At 45.0% G+C, this 26601-nt stretch overlaps 1 protein-coding gene across 1 annotated transcript in view; it reads right to left on the bottom strand.

Annotated features, from left to right (window-relative positions):
• Positions 1–1747: 1747 nt before the first annotated feature.
• The window catches only part of LOC126028556 (carcinoembryonic antigen-related cell adhesion molecule 5-like), a 40153-nt gene continuing 15299 nt past the window's right edge, over positions 1748–26601 (bottom strand). Inside the window, 7 exon segments of the mRNA XM_049787513.1 lie at positions 1748–1786; positions 6350–6612; positions 9510–9779; positions 11669–11759; positions 11874–12034; positions 13092–13193; positions 23803–23881. Coding sequence (XP_049643470.1) covers positions 1748–1786; positions 6350–6612; positions 9510–9779; positions 11669–11759; positions 11874–12034; positions 13092–13193; positions 23803–23881 — 1005 coding nt within the window.

Here is a 26601-nt window from a genome sequence, read left to right as displayed (position 1 = left end):
CACCCTTACTTAGAAGCCCTGAGCACTACTTAGGGTATGGCCCAAGAATACAAATAGAAAGAAAGGAGAAACTAAGCTGCCCAAGTGATAGTATAGCAGATAGGCACTGGCCTTGCACTCAGCTGACCTGATTTTCTGTCTTAATTTATCACTATGGTCAGTCCCCGGAGTCCACAGTAGTGATCCCTGAACAAAGAGCCAAAGTAAGCTCTGAGCACCACCTGTTATGACCTAAAATAGGGTGCAAGAGAGGGTTTGTGAAGGGGACCAGAAAAGAAAGAGAATGAAATAATATCGAAGAGAGGAAGAGAGAGAAAGAGAGAATAAGGAAGAAACTAAGGAGACAGGTAGTAAGAAAGAAAGGAAGTGAAAAAAAGAAAGAGAAAAAGGAAAGATTGATAAAGTAAGGAAGAAATGAAGGAAGGAAGGAAGAAAAGGAAAAAGGAAGGAAGGAAAAAGAAAAATGAAAGATAAAGGAAGAAAAGGAGAATGGAATTAAGAATGGAAGGAAGAAAGAAAGCAAGGAAAAAGAAAGTAAAAGAGAAAGAAACAATGAAAGGAAGGAAGAAAGAAGAATGGAAGTAAGAATGGAAGGAAGGGCCCGGAGAGATAGCACAGCGGCATTTGCCTTGCAAGCAGCCGATCCAGGACCAAAGGTGGTTGGTTCGAATCCCAGTGTCCCATTTGGTCCCGCGTGCCTGCCAGGAGCTATTTCTGAGCAGACAGCCAGGAGTAACCCCTGAGCATCGCTGGGTGTGGCTCAAAAACCAAAAAAAAAAAAAATGGAAGGAAGGAAGAACAAAAATTAAAGATAAGATAGAAAGAGAAAGAAAAAGAAATAGGAAGGATAAAGGAAGTTTGGGACATCAGTGATGGAAATATTGCACTAATGAAGGGATGCTCTTTACATGACTGAAACCCAACTACAATCATATTTGTAATCAAGGTGTTTAAATAAAGATATTAATAAAAATGCAAAAAAGAAAGGATGTAAAACAGGAAGTAAAAAGGAAAGAAAAGTAAAGTGAAAAAAGATAAAAAAGAAAGGAGTTATAAAGAAAGTAAAAATGGAAGGAAGAAATAAAGGAAGAATGGAAAAAAGAAAAGTACAAAAGGAAGGAAGGAAAGAGAAAAAGAAGATAAAGGAAGAAAAAATGAGAATGGAAGTAAGAATGGAAGGAAGGAAGAAAGGAAGAAAAACAAAAAGAAAGGAAAGAAGAATGGAAGTAAGAATGGAGAGAAGGAAGCAAGGAAGAAAAAGAAAGAAAATGAAAGAAAAATAAAGAGAATGGAAGGAGAAAGAATGGAGAAAAATGAAAAATAATAATGAGAAAGAAAGAAAAGAGTGAAAAGTAATAGAAAGAAATGGGCCCAGATGGATAGCACAGCGGTGTTTGCCTTGCAAGCAGCCGATCCAGGACCAAAGGTGGTTGGTTCGAATCCCGGTGTCACATATGGTCCCCCGTGCCTGCCAGGAGCTATTTCTGAGCAGACAGCCAGGAGTTACCCCTGAGCACTGCCGGCTGTGACCCAATAACCAAAAACCAAAACCAAAAAAAAAAAAAAAAACCAAAAAAACAAAAAAACAAAAGAAAGAAAGAAGGAAAGAAAGAGGGAGAGGCAGGCTCTGATATGCTTCCCACCCCTCAACATACACAAATAAAGAAAAATGTTCAAATAAGTCTCATACTTGAGGAAAGGATCAGGACAGCACCCTTGAGTTGGCTCTCCCTTGGGATCCAGGTCTTCAGGTCTCATCATCCGGGATGGAGGCTGGAAGAGCAGCCTGTGGCAAAAGGACAGTCAGGCCTGAGACTTAGAAGAAAGGAATGAAGAGTTAGCTCTACCCTGCTGCTCAGGGAACAGGACACTGGTTGCAGGGGAAGCTCCAGGACTTATTTTGCTTTGTGTAAGTCCCTCAAGCCCCTAACATTTTGTTATGAATGGCACAATAACCTTAAAAATATATACTTGAATAGTGTTTTATCATATAAATGTGTGCAGCAGTTTCCTGATTCAATTCTGTGTAGAGGGACACATCTAGAGCATCTGCACATTAGCTATTATTAGCAATACACAGGGCATTGCAATATGTATACTTTCTTGTGTGTGTTCTCGGTATTCTCTTCGAAGTGGGGTTGTTGGGTCATATGGTGGCTTTGTCTTTCTGTACAGGATCTTCCCCATCACTTTGGCAATGCTCAGAGGGTAATAAAATTCCAGGCAACAAATATGGGCTTTATATATGCAAGATCTGCACTCTCTCCTTTGAACTGTCATTCATTTCTGTCTTTAGCTTTTCCTTTTACTCCTCATCCTTTCTCCTCCATTTCTTGCTCTTCTTCTTCCTCCTCGATTAATTTGAATCTGGGGCATATATGCTACTGCTGAGCTAGGTATGTTACTTATACAACTTCTTAAATGGTTCAACTTCATAGTGGTTTCTTTTTTTTTTTTTTATTTTCGTTCCTTTCTTAAGTTTGTTTTAGAACCATACTCAACAGTGCTCAAAGTTTACTCCTGGCTCTGCACTCAGGACAAACTCTTGGAGGGTTTGAGGACCAGGGATTGAACTTGGGTCAACTTTATACAAGGCAAACTTCCCACTCAGTGTACTATCGCTCCAAGTCACACTCCAGTGTTTCCTAAAGAGCTTTCAACAATCTATATTCCCACCATTTTATTCTTTTATCATTATTTTTGAGGTTTATATGGCCACACCTGCAGTGCTCAGGTACAACTACTGATTTCGTGCTCAGGGATCATTCCTGGTGGGGTACAGACAGCATATGTGGTACCAGTGATTGAATCTGGGTCTGCTGTGTGCAAGACAAGTGCTTTACCTGCTGTACCAATCCACCTATTTTAATCTTAAAAACTAGCATTAATGTTATTAATGTTAAGGAAGAGGTAGAGAGGACTGTAGGGTGTGGACTGACTTTGTCTCTTTGCTTGTACAAAATGGGGGTTCTATGGACATCATGCATGAACACGGGTCACTGGACATAAACTGAAGCAAGTCTGCTGTCCTTCATTGTGTGTGTGTGTGTGTGTGTGTGTGTGTGTGTGTGTGTTTTGGGCCACACCCGGCGGTGCTCAGGGGTTACTCCTGGCTATCTACTCAGAAATAGCTCCTGGCAGGCACAGGGGACCATATGGGACACTGGGATTCGAACCAACCACCTTTGGTCCTGGATCGGCTGCTTGCAAGGCAAACACCGCTGTGCTATCTCTCCGGGCCCGTGTTTTTTTTTTTTTTTTAATAAAAAAAAACACTACTTTGAGAAGTGCAAACTTACAAAGGACTCCTCAAAAATGTCTACATCTTATCACCAGAATAGATAGTTTTGCTTGATATAGGACATTTACTCAAATACAGATCAGATTTTATTTGATCTTTTTCTTCTCCGAGAAAGCCCATGTTCTCTCTTGAACATGTATCTTTTTATCTCCTCCCTCCCTCTCTCCATCCCTCCCTTCATTCCTTCCCCCTGCCTCCTTCCTTTCTTCTTCCCTTCCTTCCTTCCCTCTCCCTCCTTCCTTCTTCCCTTCCTTCCTTCCTTCCTTCCTTCCTTCCTTCCTTCCTTCCTTCCTTCCTTCCTTCCTTCCTTCCTTCCTTCCTTCCTTCCTTCCTTCCTTCCTTCCTTCTTCCCTCCCTTACTCCTTCCCTCCCTCCTTCATTTCTTCCTTCCTTCCTCCTTCCTCCCTCTCACATGTTCCCCTGGTAGGATCTACCCCAGAGTCCCTTTGAGCCTCTGTTCTTCCTAGACTACTCCTTTCCTGCTGTCTATTTCTCTCACTATTGACAGTGTTAGAGGGCAGAACCCAAGTTCACATGCACCCTATTATCATGGTGCCAAAGAGATAGTGTCAGTGTTTAATTACTTGCAGCTGGTCCAGTCCCCAGCATCACATCAAGTTTTTATATCACTCCAGAGTGTAGAGCTGGGAGTCTCTGAGCACTTCCAGGAGTGGCCCAGACCCTCACCCCACAACAATAATGAGATTAGTTGATGATGTTTGTGGGTCACTTGGCTGGGCACCATAGAGCTTTACATTGGTCACATCTGATCCTTCAGTCCCTAGAAGGGAGAGGGATGTCATCACCCTGAAGAAAATATACCTGAAGATAACATCTGGAAATAGTTGATGAGGTCAGAATTGAGGAGTGATTAAAACCCTCGTGGTTATTTGGTTGTTGTTTTTTTGTTGCTGTTGTACTTTATTTGTAGTTTCTGATTTTTATTTTTTGTTCAGTTTTTTTTGTTATGCTTTTCTTCATTTCCCCCTTCCTTTTAAATTAATATTTATAACTGCTAGACGAACTCCTCCCAGTTTTTCCTTTTTCCTTTCCTTGCCTTGCCTTTTTCATTTCCTTTCCTTGCCTTGCCTTTTTCCTTTCCTTTCCTTTCCTTTCCTTTCCTTTCCTTTCCTTTCCTTTCCTTTCCTTTCCTTTCCTTTCCTTTCCTTTCCTTTCCTTTCCTTTCCTTTCCTTTCCTTTCCTTTCCTTTCCTTTCCTTTCCTTTTCCTTTTCCTTTTCCTTTTCCTTTTCCTTTTCCTTTTCCTTTCCTTTCCTTTCCTTTCCTTTCCTTTCCTTTCCTTTCCTTTCCTTTCCTTTCCTTTCCTTTCCTTTCCTTTCCTTTCCTTTCCTTTCCTTTCCTTTCCTTTCCTTTCCTTTCCTTTCCTTTCCTTTCCTTTTTCCTTTCCTTTCCTACAAAACCACATAACTTGAACTTGAACTTGTTATGCCTTATAAATTGAGGGGTAAATATGGATGGTACCAGGACCAAATAGTCATATGAACATTGAGTGGAAATAAAAGATGATCAGACTTAAACACCAAACCCATAGTCAATGACAACAGAATTGATACCCAATCTACAGCAAGCTATCCATAGAGGAGACCAATTATACTAGCAGTCTGGGGGGCAAATGAGGGAGTTATGAGATGCATGCTGGGAACAGGGGGTGGAGGGAGGACAACAATGGTGGCAGGAATGGCCCTGATTCATTGTCACTATATACCTTAAACATTACTGTGAAATTTGTAATTCACTTTGGTCACAATAAGTTTATTAAAAAAAAAAAAAAGAACCTTAGGTGGTGTCCTCCCAAATAGTGCTTTGTGTGACAGAAGAATGTGTAAAGCAATATTAGCCTCTGCTCTCAGGCTTGACTGTTCAGTGCTCTCTTTGGATGGTGCTCAGAGGAAACTGTGACTAGAACCAATAGATTTTGTGGTGACCCCAGGAACTCAGAATAGAACAAGGGGCCTCGCACATGAAAGTATGAGCTCTACAGTGGATATGGTGTTTGTCTTGCCTTGAGTCAATCCCCAGCATCCTTTATGGTGCCTTGAGCGCCACCAAGAGTGATTTCTGTGAGCAGAATGAGGAATAAGTAACCCCTGTCCCCCACAAATAAATAAATATTACATTGAAAACCATGTGCTCTAGGTCTTTGTGTTAAGAATCATTGACTATTGAAAAACATTTTCTCCCAACTTCTGCTTTCAGCTGAGACCTATTAGTTAATTTTTACCCCTCTTAGTTAATTTTAAAAGGGTTGGGAAATGGTACACAAGTGTGCAATACATGTGTAGCAAATGTCTGAAATGGATTTGATTCACAGCACCACATGCTCCCCTGAGCATCTCTGGGTATGTCCTTGGAGGCCTCACACAACTGCAGGGTACCTGAGATCTTCAGCACTGTAGAACTTGAGCAGAATCAAACCCTCAGTAATTAGAGCAAAACCAATGGCCTAACTGGCTGAGAATTGCTCTTGGGGACCCTGGAAATCCCAATTATTGCTTAGAAAAGTTCCCTCTGAGCAAAATAAAAGGCATAATTGAGGGACTGAGAATGCATCCAAGAGTAGGATGCCAGGCATGTATGTAGGAGCCCACGGTTTCATTTCAGGGACTGCCCACAGTGTCACTGAGTTCTATTTTTACTGTAGTGAATGAGCAACAATGTGTGCCACTGGCACCAACACTGGAACATGAGTCTGAGCACCGCTTCCCAGGGCACAACTCCAGACACCTCAGTAGCATGCAAAGAAGGAGGCAAAGGAGACAAAACCCTGGGCTGTTCCAGACAAGGGTTTATTTGATTAATCTGCCATTAATCATCCACAGTAGTGACCTAAGATCCAACTATCCTCTTCTCTTTGGTACCTTAGGGAGATATGAGGAGGTAGACGACATCTCTTCCTGGATGAGGCAACAGTCATTCGTATCTGAGGTATCTGGAATTTGTCCTACTGGTATGTAGGACTTCAGAATGCCCTTTTTAGATGGCACCCAATTCTTAGACTCCACTGGACAGGATATCACCCGCAGCCTTACTGCAGGTGACCTTCTTTGTGACCTGAAGCCGTTGTACGCCTCACACTGATAGTTCCCCTCATCATCCTTCTGGAAGAGCTCGAGAGTGAGAGTCCTGTTGTCTGCAGACAACTTCCTTCTCACTGCGGGCTGCAGATCCTTATCATTGAAGTACCATCGGGTGGAGACCCCAGTGTCACTCGTAAGGCAGGTCAAGACCACAGGGTCTGCACAGTCTGTCACCTTGGTATTAGAGAATTGGATGGAAGGCTGAGCCACTGGCTCTGTGGAGAAAGATCATGGGTGTGACCAGAGGGTCTAGGGTCTGGGTTCACTCCTTCCTCAGACAGCTCAGTCACCCATAGCCACTGTGGGTCTCCAAAGGCACCAGAGGAAGGTCTAACTTGCAGAGGTAAGTTAATTCTTTCATACGAAGACTTGTGAGAAGAGGCTACACCTCCCTTTGACTCCCACATTTTCCCAGGGAGACCCTGACCACAGTCCACATGAGCTTCAGGTAACTCTGCCATATCCCATGGTATGGCAAAACTCTAAAAGTGTTTCCACTCAGACCAGGAACAGATGCAACACCACTTTTCCCACTCTGTCCAGCTAGTACAAGCATCCACTTTAGAGGAAAAAGAACTAAAATTGGACCATAAAAATAGTACAGTGGGAAAGGCACTTGCCCGGCATGCAACTGACCTGTGACCTGGGTTTAATCTCCCACACTGCATCTATCCTTAGAGCCTCGCCAGGAGTGGTCCCTGAACACAGAGCCAGGAAAAAGCCCTGGGTAGAGCCAGGTGTGGCCATAAAACAAAATTAATGTACTAAAAGGCACCGAAATTGGAATGATAAGTAAAATTGAGTATACTTGAAGATAGCATTAACTAAGAAACCTCTAAGTTATTCATAGAAATGTTGTATAAATTTTGTTTGCTTTTTTTCTTTTGTTTTGGTTTGCATCTGGCAGCACTCAGAGCTTATTCTTGACTCTATCTATACTCAGGAATCTCTCTTGGCAGGCTCAGGGAACCATATGGGATGCCATGGATTGAACCTAGGTTAGGTACTTGCAAGGCAACCATCTTTCTGACTCATAAAAGTTAAATGAATTTAATAAAGCTAATAAATGTAACAGTTTTACTAGGTAGAATATTCACATAAAGTATCAGTTGTGTCACTATTTGCTAGCAATTATCTGGAATTAAGAGACTGGAACCAGGAGGTAGCCCTTAGCATCATGGGTTCTGTCGCAAAACCAAGCTTGAAAAAACAAAATTAAGGGGCTGAAGTGATAGCACAGCAGGGAGGGTGTTTGCCCTGCTCAGAGCTGACAAGAGTTCAATTCCCTGTCTCCCATATGGTCCCTGAACCTGCCAGGAGTAATTTCTGAGTACAGAGCCAAAAGTAATTCCTGAGCACTGATAGATGTTGCTTAAAATATGACAACACACAATTAAAAATATTATGTGGGGCTGGAGAGATAGCATGGAGGTAATCTGTAATAGGAATTATTACTAGCAGTACCCTGTGGACCATATGGGATGCCAGGGACTGAGCCTGGCATCTCACTATGCAAGGCAAGCACTCGACCTGCTGTACTGCTCAGCACCCCCCCTCTATTTCTTAAAAAGCATAAAAGTTATTTAAACTCTAGAGAAGCATTTACCTGAGACTGTGATATGGATCACCAAGGGCTTTTTGAGTTTCGTTATCTGGTTATTGACAAGGCAGGAATAGGACCCGCTGTCCTTCAGAGGGAGGTTGAAGATGGAGAGAGTCTGTGAGGACCCCAGAGGCTTCTCACCCATAAACCAGAAAAACTCTGCAGGAGGGAAAGTGTCTGTAAGGCAGTCGAGGCTGAGGGTTTCCCCTAAACGGTAGTCGGGGTTTGAGGGGGAGATGATGAGGGTGTCTGGTCCATCTGTGTAAAATAAAATTCGAGAGTTGTTAGATCACCCCCCATAGCATATCTTCGACCCCAGGTTATGGGTCTGAAAAAGCAGGGTAGGTGCGAAAGATTAATAAACCAAGTCAGTCAGGAAAGGATGATCATGGCATCCATGGCTTTTCACTTCTTGGTCTCTGCCTAAGCCAAAAGCTAGAACTGCCTTACTCTCTTTATTAAACTAATACCCATTCACCAGGAGGGGTAAGGTTGAGAAAGATCCAGGTGGGCTTTTGTATATCAAAAGAGAGATTTATGGCAAAGAGGGAGATGGGGGAATGCCTTTGTTTTGGGTTAATACCTAAGTGTCTGGTTCATCTGCGTAAAATAAAATCCACGAGTTGTTAGATCACCCCCCCCCCCCATAGCATATCTCGGATCCCAGGTGGATGGGTCTGAAGAAGCAGGGTAGCAGCGAAGGATTAATAAACCAAGTCAGTCATGAAAGGATGATCATGGCTTTTTACTTTATGGTCTTTACCTGAGCCAAAAGCTAGAACTGCCTCATTCTATTAAACCAATACCCAGGGCTGGAGTACAGAGGTAGGGCATTTGCCTTGCATGTGGCCGACCAGGGAGGGTCCCAGTTCTATTCCCAGGACCCCATATGGTCCCCCAGCCTGCTAGGGGTGATTTCTGAGTGCAGGGCCAGGAGTAGCTCCTGATGCCACCAGGTGTGGCCCAAAAACCAATCAATCGATCAATAAATTAAAATAAATAAATAAATAAAACAATAAACCAGTACCCATACACCAGAAGGGGGAAGGTGGAGAGAGATTCAGGTAGGCTTTTACATATCAAAAGAGAGATTTATAAAAAAGAGGAAGATGGTGAAATGCTTTTGGGAAATGCTGTTGGGAAAAAGGCAGAAAGGAAGCCCCAGCCTGTCCTACCTCAGTATCTATCTGAGAGGGTCTTACTTCATTGTAAAGTTAAGCTCCCACCCTGACCCCTAGCCCTTATATCTCTTATCTTGACTATGAGCCATGAGCCATGATGCTGTTCAGATCATGGATATTTTCTTAAATTCTCTTTGGCCTCCCAATACAGTCACTCTTGCCCTCATCTGCCTTAGGATTCAACCTGCTGAATATATTAGGACAGGGCATGACCAGTCTGGGTGTCGGGATAGCTCTGTGTAGGTGGACCTGAGTGGTCAGATATGACCTGGCCCTCATCATATGGTTGGAGGAGGAACCCCCGCATAGAGAGACAGGAGTTACTCACAGGAAATATTCAGGGTGAGTGGGTCACTGCGGTAGACGTTCGAGGTCTCACACACATAGGGCCCTGTGTCTTTCCTTGTGATGTGGAACACAGTCAGAGTCTTGTTGTCTGGAGACAGCTGCAGCCAGGTGTTGGGCTGGACTGGCTGAGAATTGATGAACCACCGATAGGTCATGTTTGGAATCTCGAATTCACATGTCAATACCACAGCCGGTTCCTGCTCCAAGGGGCTCGAGTTGTTGGTTTTCACGTGTGGTTTAGGTAACCGTGCTATGTGGGGAACAAAAAGCAAGGTTCAGTGGAGCCCTAGATCCCTCCTGAGGCATCTGTCATCAGATTCAGCGTGTTCCCTCTCAGCGCTAGACACTGGGTGGGAGGTGTGGTGTAGAGAGAAAGTGGTGAGGATTGAGCTTGTGAACCTGATGGGTCTGCTCTGTCAGGAGAAAACTCAGACTCAGATTTAAGAAATTCCAGACTGTGACCATGGGAGGACATGGGACAGGCTTCAGCAACACAGCACCTTTCCTGTTATCTCCCCAGGAAGGCCTGATCTGCCTCAGTGCTCCCTTGGAATATGTGGGCCCCTTTACCTGATCACTCCTGTATTACCTAGGCTCTATGACTTATTCCTGAGGTCCCACTGGCAGTTTCCTAGAGGTGGGTGTGAGGCCCAGCCAACAGTCCTTAAATCCTGAGCAGCCTGGGCCATAGCCTGGAATCAAGTGTTTGAGCAAAAATAACAGGGGGATGCCAGGGGTTGGCGGGGCTTGGTCTGTCCGGCATCAGGCTCAGAAAGGAGTAGTTTGTCCAGGTGCTCATCATGATTAACAGACAGCACCCCCCAGAGATAGTAGAACAGAGTCCAAGAAGGATCTAGAAAGGTGAGGGAACAGGTGGGAGCCGGTAGGTTCAGCAATAGAACCAGGGTCTCTCTTTGGTCTCAGTGCCATATTGGTTCATCCTGAACTTCACAGACCACAGCAGGAGCAGAGAGTGACTGTGAAACCGAGAGTGTAGAAGTTGTGGAAGTCTGCTCTCAGAGAGTTTTTCTTCAGCAATTATGAAGTAAGGCTTGCAGAAGTTAACGTGTGAGAGGATGTGAGGACATCCTTAGTCCTGTTCCAAAGATATGAGACCATTTCTAGGGTGATTCTCCCAGGAGTGCACTTTAGGTCAAGTTCTGGGGACCCTGTTATAAGGTGAGTGTGGGAGGTAGAGAGAACAGTCCTTCTCTTGGTTCTCCAGGGCTCCTGGCCCTCAGCATGGACCCCAATAAGTAGTCTCAAGCACTGCACAGGAAGCCCTACGGTAGTCCTGGGGCTCACTGTGGGGGCTGTTGAGATTGATGCAAGATATTCAGACCTAGAGTCAAACTCTAAGTTGATTCTCTGCTTGTTGTGTCTCTCTAGTAAGAGTTGTTCCAAAGAAGATTCCCAAGAATAAAGAATCTTGGGGCTGGATAGTGCAGCGGGGAGGTAACTTGTCTAGCATGTAGCCGATATAGGTTACTTTCCCTGAGCTTGCCAGGAGTGAGTCCCTAGCATAGAGCCAGGCATAAACCCTTAACCTTAACATTGCTGGGTGTCCAAAGAACAAAAACAAAAAGAGTGGGAATGGGGGGGGGGAGAAGGAAAGATCTTTATTCTGCTTGTTTTGGAGCCATAACTTGTAGTATTTCTGCCTCATGGCTTTGAACCCTGGGTGACACCAGTTCAGGTGCCTTGGCACTCGGGCCACAGGAATCTTTGTCCCCCAACAGTCCTCCGGGAACCACCCCAGCTCTGAAGGGTTCCCCAGGGTCTTGGAGTCAGGGTTTGGTGGAGGCTTCCCAGATTGCATCTCTGGGAATCTTGGGGGGCTATTAGATCAGTGTCTGACTGATCCCCACAGTCTTCCTTTGGGTCCTAGAGTTGGGGCTTAGTGACTGGGGAGGCCTATCCTCCCTGTGTTGGGCAAGTCTCCAGACCAGCCCTTCTCTGAAGGGGAGACTGTATGGCCTGACTCTGGGAAGGACCCCCAAATCTTTACCTTTCCCTATGGGTCCTGTACAGATGCCCAAAAGCCCCAAAAGGGAGCTTCATGTAGGTGAGGGCAGCTCTGTTCACACTGCTTGGGCAAGGGATTCACCCAGGGCCCGAGGTCTAGGAGGGATCACTCACCTCTGACATGTAGGGTGGTATTGCCTTGAAAAGTCCGTTCTTCTGTAGGGGCTTGTATGTAGTATATCCCCGCGTCCATCAGGGTGAGGTTCTGGATTAGCAGAGACCCATTGGGGTAAAGGGTCACTCCTTCTCTGTTAATAGACACATTATGTGTATTTATTGAGTTTGCTATCAATTGTGCAATGGGGACTCCAGATTCAACTTCATTCTTGTGCCAGGCTAAGTTGAAAAACTTTTCTGGCACGTTGTGGGCAAGTAGAAGAACTTCCTCCCCTTCAGTAGCATTGGGCGGCATCAACTCCACAAGGATTTTACTGTCCAGTTGGGCAGTGGTGGGCGGGCTCCAGAAGGTTAAGAGGGAGGCTGCAATAGACAGAGTCTGCGTGTTAGACCTGTTTGTTTTTGTTGGTTTGTTTTGTAGAATAGTGTGTCCTACAGAGTCAGAGAGATAAACTAGGGTTCAGGCATTTTCCTGGGAAGTGGCTGATTCAGTTTGATTCTGGCACGCCCAGGAGTGATCTCGGATCATGAAGCACTGATGAGGCCCAGTCCCCTCACCCCTTTATCCTGCTGCTGCTAAACAGTGAAATAGGGTCCATGTGAGGGAGCAAATGTTTCCTCCTCTAGGTTTGGGTCAGCAGCAGCACCACAATTTCTTTTTTCTCTGACACCTGGTGGTGCTCTGGGCTTATTCTTGGCTCTGCTTAGGAGACCCCTTCCTGGGGGAGGGGGTGGACTTGAGAATCATATGGAAGCTGGGGATCAACCGTAGGTAGGCCATATGTAAAGCAAACACTCTAGTATATCTATGGCTCCGACGGACTTTTTGTGAAACACTCACCTCAGCCCTGGCTTGTTCTCTGTCTCCCCAGAGTCTGCTTCCTCTTGCTTCCCTGACCTCAGAATCTGCACTCTCAGGCCCTGGGAAGATGCCTCCCTCTCCCTGCTCTGAAACCTCATTTCACACTGCCCTATTTCAGCCCTGCCTCTCCCTTAAATTTGTCCGTCCCTGACAGCACCTTCTAGATGCTCCTGTTCTGTCTTCCTGCCCTAAGGTGAGCCCATGAAAACAGGCCGGAGTAACCTTGTTGAAGTTTCTCCTCTCCTCCCTCCTCCATGAGAATCTCCCTGCTGTGCCCCCATTTCAGCACTCTCCTCTTTGGTTTCTGGGCCAGACCCAGGGTGCTCAATGGTGCCTCCTGGCACAGGGCTGTGTACCTGGCAGTGCTGGGATCCAACACATGCAGAGTTTGGGGTTCAGCACTTGGAACTGTGCCCCCAGGGTCCCCTCCCTTCCTCCCCCTAATTCCTTCTTCTCCCTGCAAAATGCAGGTAATACTCTGCCTCCTTCAGAGCTCTGAGACCCTAGAAACCCCCAGCATGTGTCTCCTGCCAACCTCCAGGAAAGTACCCCACTCACCTGTGAGCAGAAGCATGTGCCAGGGCACAGCCCCTTTGTGTCCAGGGGCTGAGGTGGGCTCTATGTACCACTGCTTCTGGATCCCTTTGGCAAAGAGAAGAGCTGAAGCCCCAGGAAGATCTCAAGAATGAGCTGCTACCCTGACAGACAGATAGACAGACTGATCCTGGTGCTTCCTTTATTTGAATTGAGCTCCTCTGGGAGGAGTCTTGGCTGGTCACGTGCTGGGGTGTCTCCCCTACCTCATGACCCTTCCTCCCTGTCCTGTTGACTCATTCCCTTCTAGGAAGGCTGAAGACTCTGCTCTTCAGCTGGGATTGTACATATAACATGCATGTGTAGCACATGGATGTGCCTACACGTTAATAAATGCATGTACATATACACATTCAGTACACACGATACAAACACGGGTAATGTGTGCTACCTGGACATACAGGTGCATGCGTTCACATACATGTGTGCTTGTGTGAATTTACATCCATGTGCACACATGAGCAGTGATGCAAGCACGTGTTCTTGGGCTCACACACACCAGACACCATTGTTAGTCCTGTGTGATTGTTTGGGCTCCCCCAGAGCTCCTAGGGATGGGGTGTTCTGGTCTCTCCCCTTCCTGGCTGTTCCCTGAAAAGCAGAAGCTGGGGCTCACTCAGAGGTCATGTTATGGGGTACCCTTAGAGTGTTCCCCTCTGTGCTCTTTGTTCCAAATGAGGCATTTGAAATGTAGATGCAGCAGCTGCAGGTCACAGCCCCACCAAGTGACAAGGGTGCTAGAGAGAAGAGGAATTCCTTGTTCTGCTTGGGGGGTGGGGGGCTCTGGAGCCTGGGAAATGAACCTGGGAAATGCAGGTTCTGACTTGGCAGATGAAGGGAGTTACAGGAAGGCCCTGGAGATGCAGGAGCCCTGAGAGGTCCAGAGCTTGATGGGACTCTGGAAGAGAGACTCCTCCTCTGGAACCCTGGCCACACTTGGGCTGTCATTAGAGATCAGAACTTTCTGGCTCTCCTCTTGCCAACCAATCTAGAAAAATGACTCTGCAGTTGGACAGATCAAGAAAGCCTTATAAAAATGAAGCTGACCCAAGCAAAGACTTTGGGCTGAGCTTTGTCCACATTTCAGCCTGAACTCTTCACTCATGGCCAGGCTTCCCATGCTGGGATGCACCCTTTCTCCCCTGATGTATTCCTTCCTTTTTTAACTGCCCTGAGACTCATTTACTGCCTGCCAATCTCCTTCCTGAACTGATTGAAGGTCAGAGTCTGCAAGAAAAGGCTGGCCTTCAGCTACTGCAAATCTTGGTTCTATTCACAGGTTTCTCCTTTCTTTTTAATCTCTCTCAATCTGTCAGTAATTTACTTGACTTCTTATTTCTATTTCTCTTTTTACTCTCCTCTTCCTCTTTCTTCCTTTCTTTTCTTAATCCCTTTCTCTGTCTGCTCCCAGACCTACTTCTGCAACTCAAGCTCAAAGGTTTGTTAACTAAAATGGTATTTATTGATGGTGCTCAGGTCTTACTCCTAGCTCTGCATTCAGGGATCATTCCTAGTGGGGGAAAGGGACCATGTAAGATGTTGGATTGAGGTGTTGGAGATCCAATCCCCAAAGATCGCGGGCAAGGCAAGTGCCCTACTTCATATACAATCTCTTGAGCCCCAAATAAAATTATATTTAGGACCAATACGAATGATGGAGCAGTCAGGTAGAGGGAAGCATTTTTGAGATTGCAAATGAACCCAAAACAAACAATACTCATTTGCAAGGTGTTTTGCTTCAGGGGTGACTTCCAATTAATTTTTTGTAAAGGACTAGTAACCGGTAATGCAGTTCTTAAAAATCTTGTCAACTGGTTTTACAAAGGCAGTGAACAAACCCCTCAGTTCCTGTAAGATAAATCAAACATGACTAATCTTCATCCTGACTTGAAAGATAGACAAATCACATACTGATTCATGCAAAAATCACTCATCTTCTTCCACAAATCCTTCTTGCTAGATATAGTATCTTTTCCTTAGAAATTTCTGGATGTCTATATTTTGAAATTAAGAACAGTGAACAAGTTTATGTTTCAGTCCTAGCAGTTGCTTATTTATGTTTTAGGGCCACACCTGGTCCAGTAGTGTTCAGTAGTTACTCCTGACTCTGTTTTCAGGGTGAACCCTGGAGTTGCTGAGGGGTCCATACGGGATGTCAGGGATCAAAGTCTGGTCTGTCTTGTGCAAGGAAAATGCCTTCCCCACCATAGTATTGCTCAGCCCTTGAAACCCATCAGGTTTTTACAGATTATCCTACAAACAGTAAGAAGACAATCTCAGGAAAGTGTTGTGGGGTTTAGAAAAACCTAAATCAGCTTCTCAGGTTGCAACTTGACACTGGAAAAAAATTTCTGGCTGGGTGGTCTAGTGCAAGCTAGATGCCTGGTGCATCTAGGTTTATTTCCCCCCAAACTGTGTTACTCAAAACACTAACCTTTGTTGGATGGTGTTTGGATTTTGGGTCTTGGGGCAATACCTTTGGGTCTTTGGGTCATGGGGATGTGACCTCCAGAATAAAATTGTCCCTGTGTTAGTCAGAGCTCATCATAAAAACTGAATGGGGAGATAGAAATGGAGACAGAGACAGATAAAGGTAGAAAAAGAGACAGAGAAACAGGCCGAGAGAGAAAAAAGAGAGATAAAGAAGCAATGGAAGGTCGAGTGATAGTATAGCAGGGAACACTTGCGATGTTGCATGTGTCTCTCTCAGCTTCAATAGGATCCCCAGCATCCTATTGAGTCTCTGAGTCTACCAGGAGTGATTCCTGAGCACTACTAGGAGTGGCATAAAAATAAAAACAAACAAAAAAAGTAATAGATGACCAGGGAGTCACTTGAAAGGCTGGAATATGGGGCCAGAGCATTTGCTTCATATGAAAAAGTGTTTACTGTCACTTGTTATCAGGGCAATGCACATCAGAATAGCAAGGAGATATCATCTCTCCTCAGTGAGACAAGCACACATCCAACATATCCCAGAGATGGAAACAGCTTTGATAGGAAAGGCCCCTCATCCAAGGGGTGTGGGGTGTGGTGGATAGATTTGTCTTCTCATCCAACCTGTATGTAAAACTGAATGGAGATAAAAGTGCATGCCTTGCATTGAGCCTACCCAGGTTCAATCCCAGGATCCCAGATGGTACCCTGAGTCTGCAAGGAGTGCTTTCTGAGTGCAGACTCAGGTTAAACCCTAAGTAACTGCGGGTGTGGCCCCAAACAAAAAATGAACAAATGAAAAAAAAAGAAAAGATAAGGAAAGTGAGGGGCCGGAGAGATAGCACAGAGGTAAGGCGTTTGCCTTTTATGCAGCAGGTCATTGGTTCGAATCCCGGCATCCCATATGGTCCTTCAAGCCTGCCAGTAGTGATTTCTGAGCGTGGAGCCAGGAGTAACCCTTGAGCACTGACGGGTGTGGCCCAAAAAGCAAATAAATAAATAAATAAATAAATAAAAGAAAAGAAAAGTGAGCCTTCATATGACCCAGTGATTCCTCTTTTTGGCCTCGACTTCCAAATGACAAAACCGTTCATCTGAAATGATATATGCACACTGACGTTCACTGTGGTACTTAGTACAGGGGACAGGATATGAAGGCACCTAGTCAGAGGACAGGACTAGAGTAGGAAGTTGTGTCTATACCCAGTGACTGCAGAGCTACCCTATGAGTCACTGCAAGGGACTCAGAACTTGAGACAATTATGCTGAGCAAAGCCCGAGGAAGCACAAAGGCCAGATGGTTGCACTCATCTGTAGACTATGGAAAAAGAAAGGGGCTAGATAGCATCAGATAATGACAAACTCTGGGCATTGAATTATACAACCTGTTATGGAGCACTGTGCAGAGAGAGGCACTGAGGAAGAGGCAGATTTGAGCTGCAGAGGTTGTGAGGGTCTCTGGTGATGAATGTGTGCAGGAACTGCAGTAACCACATACGCCAGCCCTATTGTAGTTGTTTTCTCTAAACTGTAGCTATTAAAATGTGATATACTGGGGACTGATGTTTGCTTTGAACATTGCTGATCTGGGTTTGATTTCCAGATTCCCATATGGTGCTCTCAGCCTGTCAGGGATAAATCCTGATTACAGACCCAGGAGTATCCCCTGGTGTGACCAAACAAAATAAAAAAAAATATAATGATCAAATAAGGTTATATTCTGTGGGAAGGGGGAAGGAAGTTTTTATGTTACTCCCACCAACTTGGGAGGAGAGAGAGAGACAGGGAGTGAATCAATCCCCACTGACTATTATTTTATTCAGTCGGATTTGAAAAATGAAGTGTGATTTCAAAAAGAACTTTGGGCCCATGCAGAATGGTGAATTCACCAATAAAGCTCCTGGTAGGCACAAGGTACAAGGCCAAGAGTTTGATCATCAGCACCAGCCCTTATGAACATTCATCATGCAGTGACCAGAAATGTGGGTTCACCCCAGTTACTGACTGACCATAGTTTCACTCTAATCTATACAACTTACAGGTGACCCTGGAACAATGCAGTCTGTGTGCTGGGTCTTACCCCTACCCCTAGGAAACTGTCAGTGGGATGCCAGAAATAATACAGAGCCTAGATAATACAGATGTGTGTAGTTGAAGGCCCCACACTTTCCTGGGGAGCATTACGGGGTGGACCAGCTCTCTCTGGGGAAAGAACAATAGAGGCTCTGGACCAGCTGATGCCCATCCTGTGTCTCCATACTCATACTCTGGAACTTTGTAAATCTGAATCTGAGGTTCCTCTTGACAGAGCAGGGCCGTTCTGGTCTTTGAGCTCGATCCTCACCCCTTCCTCTCCAAACCATGCACCCCCACCCCCAGTGTCTAAGGGCTGAAAGGGGGAACATGCTGATTTTGATGACAGATGCCTATGAGGGATGTGAGACTCCACTGAAACTTGTCCCATCCATACCCCATATAGCACTGTTACTTAAACCCCACACAACAACTAACAACTCGTTGGAGTAGGACGCCTCTGTGGTGTTGATGTGTGAATCTGAGATTCCAGGCATGACCTACCAGTGTTTCATCAAAACTTTGCCAATTCTGCCCCAGGCTGCAGCTCTCCCCAGAAAACATGTTTCTAACTGTGATTCATGTTACAAGGAAAAACACAGGATGCTGAGTGTGGGAACTTGAACCTAGTGGGTGTCTACTGCACTGACCAATTACTCTTGACTGTTCTCTGTGAGTAACTCCTGCTTCTATCTAGGAGCATCCACACTCACAAGGGCCAGGTCACATCTGACCACTCAGGTCCACTACCCAGACCTATCTCCCAAACCCAGCTTGGTCATAATGTCATCCCTGCATGACCTGCATCCAAAACCCTGAGAGGACAAAAAGAGTTGGGGCTACCATGTCTTGGGAGGCTCAAGTCAGTGACCTGCGATCTGAACAGGGTCTCAGGAGGAGAGTACATGAGGGACTAGGGGTAGTTTAGAACCAGATGAGACTGGCTCAGAGGGACACTGAAGCTGAGCCAGGCTGGGGCTTTCTTTCCCCCTTCATTTCGACACTTGATTCAGTGGCCGCAGATGACCTGAAATAATTCCTCAGTTCAGAGGCAGGAATAACCCCTGGCACTGGTGTGAGACAAAAGCAAAAACAAAACAATCAATGAAGATATTCAAACTGAGATCTCTTTCATCTGAGTATTGAGTTTTATCCACTGATCCAAGAGCCAAGGATTTTCCAATAAAATAAACCCAAATAGAAGAATTCTGTGGTAGTATTCTTTTTTTTGGGCGGGGGGCACACCTGTTTGATGCTCAGGGGTTACTCCTGGCCAAGCACTCAGAAATTGCCCCTGGCTTGGGGGGACCATATGGGATGCCGGGGGATCGAACTGCGGTCCTTCCTTGGCTAGCGCTTGCAAGGCAGACACCTTACCTCTAGAGCCACCGCACTGGCCCTACAATTCTAATCTATTTGAATTAGAATAGAACATCAAAAATCGCTGGCTTCCGGTTTTCTACCGAATCCTTTCTTGATCTGGAGGCTAGCTCTAGCCGGCATGGGGTTTGGGGAGACCCCACGAAGGCCTTCTTCCTAGCTTGGTGGTGCTGGGAGCCTTGGTAGTTCCCCAGCCATCCCCTCTCTTGCCCACCCCACCTCCCCCCCCCCCCCCCCCCCGGCCTCCAGGCCTTCCCTGGGAGCCACAGACGGCCAGAAAAGGTGGGTCCAAACTTGGGAGGTGCTGAGAGCTGCTCATTTTCACTAAGGCAGTCTCTGGCAATTTTTACCAGTCTACATGTTCAAAACCAGTATATATTAATAGTATTCCCTATCCTTAAGTTATGTTTTGTGTATGCAGAATGTCCATCTTGTATTCTGCCCTTTCGCACACCCCTGTAAAGCTCATTTTTACTCCTTAACTCTTTCACCCCCAAGCATTAGTACCCCCCATTTACCCTTTTTAACTTCAGTACTGCACAGTTCTAATCACAGACCAAAGTGGTGCACTGGATTTAACAATCCCCAACTATTTCAAAAGACATAAAATGGAAACATATGGCTTTTAAATATTTCATGGCTATTTTCTTTGATAGCTATAACTCTTACTAAATATTCCCTTATACAGTGACAATTTTCCCCACTTTTTATCTTTTCTTCTCTTTGTGAGCTGTTCAATAAGGAATTTTTGGTGAAAGAGTCCCTTAGTTTAATGCTTATGTTTGAACCATGTCATGGGGATTGTTGGACTTGTTCTTGCAGCCCCCATATGGGCCTATAACGCCTTGTGGCACTGTTCCTTGTTTGCATAGGCGCATTTAAATGGGAAAATACTATACATACAAATAAGTTCTTATCTAATAGAGATAGGAACATACAAATCTTGTAGTGCAATGGGTCCTTACACCCTGATCATTGACATAATGACCTGGCACAGGCCTCAGAAGAATGGGCATTCTCCATTTACTCCTGAACCAAGGAGCTATCTACAAAACATTCAACGTCATTTATAACATCATCTGGAAGCAATCCTCTACCAGGGAAGACCCTACAGCTGCTCTGACATTGACCTGCTCAAAAGAGACTTCCCTTAATACTAAGAAGACTTGACAACAACGACCTGCTTACAGGAGAGGGCTCTCTGCATTGCCCTTTTATTGTGTGGTGAAACTAGAGGATGCTTTACACCATCCTGACTTCAATTTAGGATATGCAGATTCCAGGATCTTTAATACAGAAACATGATACCAACAACAGAGACTGAAAAAATAAAACTGTATTGGCACTACAGACAATGACTTGGATTGGACAAACTAGTTTGCCTGGAGCCTAGAATTGGTCTTATGTCAGGAAACTTCAGGGATAGGGTCTCCTAGTATTTAGGCCAAGGCTTTTCCTTTCCATGTCCCTCATATTTTGGTGGGTCTATGAAAACAATAACTGACAATCTAACACCGTTTTTATGGTGCTCCTTTGACTCTAATCCTTAAAAAAACCCATTTAAACTTTTGAGGTTAACTTAAACTAATATGCATGAGAAGGAAATGTAAGAAAATACTATGCCTTCAATGTTTCAGGAGTTACATAAGTTTTATGGCCTTACGTTGCTTTGTGTACTGTTAAGAAATGTTATAATGTACTACAATCTGGGGACTTGAGGGACAAAGTAATTGTACATGGGTTCTATTTTATTTTATTTTATTTTTTTATTTTTATTTTTTTTGGTTTTTGGGCCACACCCAGCGGTGCTCAGGGTTTACTCCTGGCTGTCTGCTCAGAAATAGCTCCTGGCAGGCACGGGGGACCATATGGGACACTGGGATTCGAACCAACCACCTTTGGTCCTGGATCAGCTGCTTGCAAGGTAAACCCCACTGTGCTATCTCTCCGGGCCCTATTTTATTTTTCTTAAGATCTTTGGCTGAAAGTTCAAAATTAAGGTATCAGCAAGGGGATTTCTTCTAAGAATTCTGTTTATGGGTGATTGTCCTTCCACTGTAACTTTACCTTATCCTCTTTCTTTGCATCTTTGTTCTCATAATTAAAAATAAAAAAAAAGAAAATAAAAAATCATTCAACAATCACTCCTGGTGGTGTTGAGTGACCATTTGAGTTACTGGGAATTGAACTTATGTTAACTGTGTACAAGTCAAATGCCCTCCGAACTGGACTGTCTTTCTGTTCCCCCTATAGTTTTACTTTTTTTGGTGGTATTATCATATAAGATTGTATGAATGATTTTAAGTTTAGTTTAGGGCCACATCCCACAGTGCTCAAAACTAACTTCTACCTCTAGCCCTTTAATTTCTGATTGCTCGATATACCTAGATATGTACATAGAAAGAAAAAACAAAAGTGAAGAAAGTCATATTTGTTTAAAAAATGGAAAGAAAAATAAAAGGTACAATAGCCAACACGTTTATGAAAATTATATCTCCAATGAAGCATTAATACAATGACAGGAGACAGTAAGCTCTTGCTGTTACCTGACAATTCTGTTAAATTGGTATGTTCTTATTGGGATGAAAGTATTGAACAGATGTAGTTGTTCATACATTCAAAGCACTTTACTGATACTGTGGGTTTTGGTGGATATGATCTCCAATGCCAGGCCTCTTTCAAGAAGGAGAATGTAGGGGAAGGGTGCCCATGCTGTAGCTCTCAAAAGCCCTGGTGATATCACCCCCCCCCCCCAAATGGGCATACCTGAAGGTTAGTCAGATTAGTGTCCCCCAAGAGTATCATTTCATACTGGAGATCACATCCCCATGACTATATTTACCAAGAAGAAATACCATCCAACAAAAGCTACTGCTTCAAGTGACTCCTTTTGGGAGTTTCATGCAAAAGGACTCAATCTACACTGGGACCAAATAGCCAAAAATTATCTCCAATGTCAAATTGCAACCTGAAGCTGATTTGGGTTTTCTCTATACCTCAGAACACTTCCCCGAGATCATCTTCTTACGATTTGTAAGATCTTCTGTAAAAATCTGCTGGGAGTGAGGTGCTGGAGCAATATTATTGTGGTGAGGGCACAAACCTTGAGCATGGTCAACCAGACTTTGATCCCCAACATTATATATGTTCCCCTGAGCACCTCCAGTGTTCAACCCCCAAACACAGAGCCAGGGGTAAGCACTGAACACTACTGGGCTGGGTATGGCCCCCCAAAACACAAATGAACCATCTGCTGGGATTGAAACATAGATATGTTCACTGTTCTTAATTTCAAAATATAAACATCCAGAAGTTTCTAAGGAAAAGATACTATATCCAAGAGGAAGGATTTGGGGAAGATGAGAGATTTTCCATGGATCAGCATGTGATTTGTCCATTTCTCCAGTCAGAAAGAAGATTAGTCAAGTTTGGTTTCTCTTACAGGAACTGAGGTGTTTGTCTACTGCCTTCGGGAAATGAGTTAATAAGAATTTTAAAAACTGGATTGCCAGTGACTGATCCATTGAAAAAAATTAACTGGAAGTCACTTGTGAAGCAACACACCTTGCAAATGAGTTTTGGGTTTTTTTTGTTTATTTATTTGCAAATTCATATTCTCTTCCATCTACTGACTGTTCCATCATTCAGATTGGTCCTAAATATAATTTCATTCGTGGTTGGAGAGATTGTATAGAAGGTAGGGCACTTGCCTTGTCTGTGACTTTTTTGGTTGGATCTCCAATACCTCATATGGCCCCCTGTGCCCCATGAGGAGTAATCCCTTAATGCAGAGCCAGCAGTAAGCCCTGGGCATTTTCTGATGTGGCCCCCAATCAAATCAATAAATACCATTTCAGTTAACAAAGGACAAACCTTTGAGCTAGAGATGCAGAATTCTGGGGGCTGGAAGAACAAGGGATTAATAAAAGAGAGGGAGAAAGAAGAGGAGTGGAGCAGAAAGAGAGAAATGGAAATTAGAATAAAGGAAATGTACCTGTAGATAGAAAAGGAGAAAAAGGGAGGTGAAAGACTGAGAATGAGCTCATTTGCAATAGCTGAAGACCTTTTCCTGCAGAATCTGACCTCAAACGAGTCCAGGAAGAAGATTGGCAGGCAGTAAATCAGTCTCAAGGCTGTTGGAAAGGAAGGAAATCATGTTGGAGAGAGCTGGGGCACACCAGCTTAGAAAACCCACTGAGCACAGAGCTCAGTCTGGGATGAGTGAGGCCAAAGGCAATCCAAAGGAATGCATGTCTTTGTTTTAGTCAGGGCCGTTTTTAAAGGATTTTCTGAAGCTGTCCACCTGCACAGTCTGCTTATAGGCTGGTTGCCAAGGAGAATAGGTGAAAGTTCTGGTCTTTCATGACAGCCAAAGTGTGGCCACAGTTCTGGAGGAGCCTCTCCTCCAGGGCTCCATTCTTTGAGCCTCTCAGGACTCTTGCATTTCCAGGGCTTTCCTACAACTCTCTATGTCTGCCAAGTCAGAACCTGCATTTCCCAGGCTCCAGAGTCCTCAAGAGGAAGATGGAGTGCCCCTTCCCTCCAGCACCATCTCACCTGGTGGGTCTGTGACCTATAGCTGCTCCAACCATGTTTTTGTTTGTTTTGTTTTGGGGCCACACGGTGATGCTCAGGGATTATTCCTGGCTATGCACTCAGAAATTGCTCCTGGCTTTGGGATGCCGGGGATCAAACTAGGTCTATCCTGGGTTAGCTGCATGCAAGGAAAATGCCCTACCGCTGCTCTATTGCTCCGGCTCATCCAGCCATGTTTTTAAGGCCTCACCTGGGACCTGTCGCAACCACAGGGGACATTCTAGGGGCACCTCCTGACATGATCTCCCAAGGGAGACCTGAATACTGCTCTGGAAGGAATAGCCAGAGGGGGATGAGACCAGAGCTTCCATCATCAGGAGCTCTGGGGGAGCCCAAACACAATCACTCTGGACTGAGCCCCACTAACAATGGTGTCTGGTGTCTGTGTGTCTGTCAGCATATGCTTTCATCACCACACATGTATGCACATGGGAGCTGGGAAGTGGAACTCTCTCTGTCTGCTGCTGGACACAAAGATGGGTACCTGCCCTCACCTACATTTGACCTTTCTAGGAAATGTGAAGAGCATGATTCCAGACAGCTGCAGCCTATCTCAGTCTCTCTTGGCGAGTGACCCTGCTTGGAGGCTGAAAGAGGGGAGCTGATCCATCATGCTCCTGCCATACACTGGGCTCTAACCTGGCCATGGGGCTCCTGAGGGCTCTAATGAAAGTCAATACAGGGTACTCCAATGTTATGCCAGCTCTGACTATGGGTTCTGGTCAGGAGTCGTCCCATCACCTGCCTGACTCCACAGTGGCTAAAGGGTGTCTTCAAAGGTTCCACTTGTCTCTGCTGATCTGGAGCTGATCCAGCCCTCAGGAGTGCTCCCTGGCTGGTGCTCACTCTTGTCTCTGTTCCCAGGCCCTGGTGTACCCAGCAGCTCTGTACTTAGGAAAGCTCGAGTTTGAAGGCATGGGGGGACCCAAACCATCATGACAAGAAAGGGGTGGGGTCTCAAAGGATTGAGCCAGGACCCTCCAGGAATGGAACCCGCACACAATACCCTGCCTGGAGTCCACTGTGAGTTCACCAAGCTTGGGAACACAGAGATTAGCAAGGGGCAGGTGCCCTGGATGCAGATAAGGTTCTTTTACACAAGGGGAACAGGCCGGCAATCAGTTTGGGTTCATCCTGGCGTTGGCTCTGCTGGTTTACAGGGTCTCTGAGGACAGTGACACTCAGTCTGTCTCTTCCCATCCCTCTCTCACTGATGCAGTCTTCCGTCCTGACACCAGGCCAGCCTTCTCCCACTTTCAAGTGTGTGTGAAGATGAGACAGTCCAAGTATCTGGGGTGCAAGTATCACCCCACAGTCCTCCCTTGTGTTGCTTCAGGTTCTGGAGAAGCAGGAAAAGTTATGCAGCCTGGATGTGTCAGGAGGGAGGCCCATCCCACACCAGGCAATCAGGCTCCCACAGGGCATGCCAGGAGATCCAGGCTGGGACATCCCAGGACTTGTCCTAAAGTCAGGACAGAACTCAGGCCTCTTTCCTCTTTTCCAGGAGTTACTGACCCAAGTCATGCTTGTACTGCTGAGTCACCCCAAGGCTAACATGCATCTTTAATATTCTCTGGGAAACACCCCTAATCCCAGTGAACCAACCTGGACCTGAGCCCAAGGACCAGTTCTGAGATTCTGAAAGTTTGGACATTTCACCTGAGAATCAGGATCCCCCTGGGTTTCTGGAAGCTCAAACAGACTTCCCTGTTCCCTGAATGGACTAAAAAAAAAAAAAAAAAAACTCAGTACCTAGCCCTATTCAGAAGTTGAGGTGCTCTCAGAACATTGTCTAGATTGTGAGAGGGCCTCTGGGCCCTGAGAGGGTCTGAAAATAGAGCCACATGCTGTCTCCTGCTCAAGACTCTGAACTCTGCATGCTCCATCTCCTTTCTCAGGAATCAAGGGCCTCTCCAGTGAGTTAAGGCCAATGTCTGCCCCCCCCCCTGGAGATGGGAACAAGAGGGGTGGATAGTGGGAGGGACCCTGCTCCCCAGAGACCAGCCACTCCAGGCAGGTGCCAGTGGCCTCATGGCCTTTACAAGTGTGCACTGGGCTTAGGAACAGAAAAAAACATTCTTGGTACAGGCCTCAGAAGAATGGCAATTCTCCATTTACCCGTGAACCAGGGAAGCCATCTATGAAACATCCAAAGTTGTCTATAACATCACCTGGAAGCAATCCTCTACCAGGGAAGACCCTACTGCTGCTTTGACATTGATCTACTCAAAAGAGTCTTCCCTTAACACTGAGAAGACTTAATAACAACAACGACCTGCTTACTGGACAGAGCTTTCTGCAGTATCCTTTAATTGTGAGTTGAAATTAGAGGACGCTCCGCACCATCCTGACTTCAATGTAGGATATGCAGATTTCAGAATCTTTAATACAGAAACCTGATGCCAACAACAGAGACTATGTGAAAAATAAAACTGTATTGGCACTACAGACAATGCCTGGAGCCTAGAATTGGTCTTATACCAGGAAACTTCAGGGGTAGGGTCTCCTTGTATTTAGGCCAAGGCTTTTCCTTTCCATGTCCCCCATACTTTGGTGGGCCTATGCAAATGATAATTGCCACTCTAACACCATTTTTACTGTGCTCCTTTGACTCTAAACCTTAAAAAAAACTTATTTAAACTTTTGAGGTTAACTTAAACTAATATGCATGTGCATGGAAATGTAAAAAAAATACTATGCCTTCAAGTTTAAGGAGTTACATAAATTTTATGGCTTTAGATTGCTTTGTGTACCGCTAAGAAATGTTATAATAATGTACTACAATCTGGGGTCTTGAGGGACAAAGTAATTGTACATGGGTTCTGTTTTATTTTTCTTAATGTTCTTTGACTGTAAGTTCAAAATTAAGGTGTCAGCAGGGGAATTTCTTCTGAGAATTCTGTTTTTGGGTGATTTTCCTTCCACTGTAACTTTACCTTGTCCTCTTTCTTTGCATCATTGTTCACATAATTAAAAATTAAAAAAAAAG

This window comes from Suncus etruscus, chromosome 14 (assembly GCF_024139225.1).
Source record: "Suncus etruscus isolate mSunEtr1 chromosome 14, mSunEtr1.pri.cur, whole genome shotgun sequence".
Lineage (NCBI taxonomy): Eukaryota > Metazoa > Chordata > Mammalia > Eulipotyphla > Soricidae > Suncus > Suncus etruscus.
The sequence above is the reverse complement of the archived record's forward strand: the minus strand, read 5'-3'. Positions and strand labels throughout refer to the sequence as shown.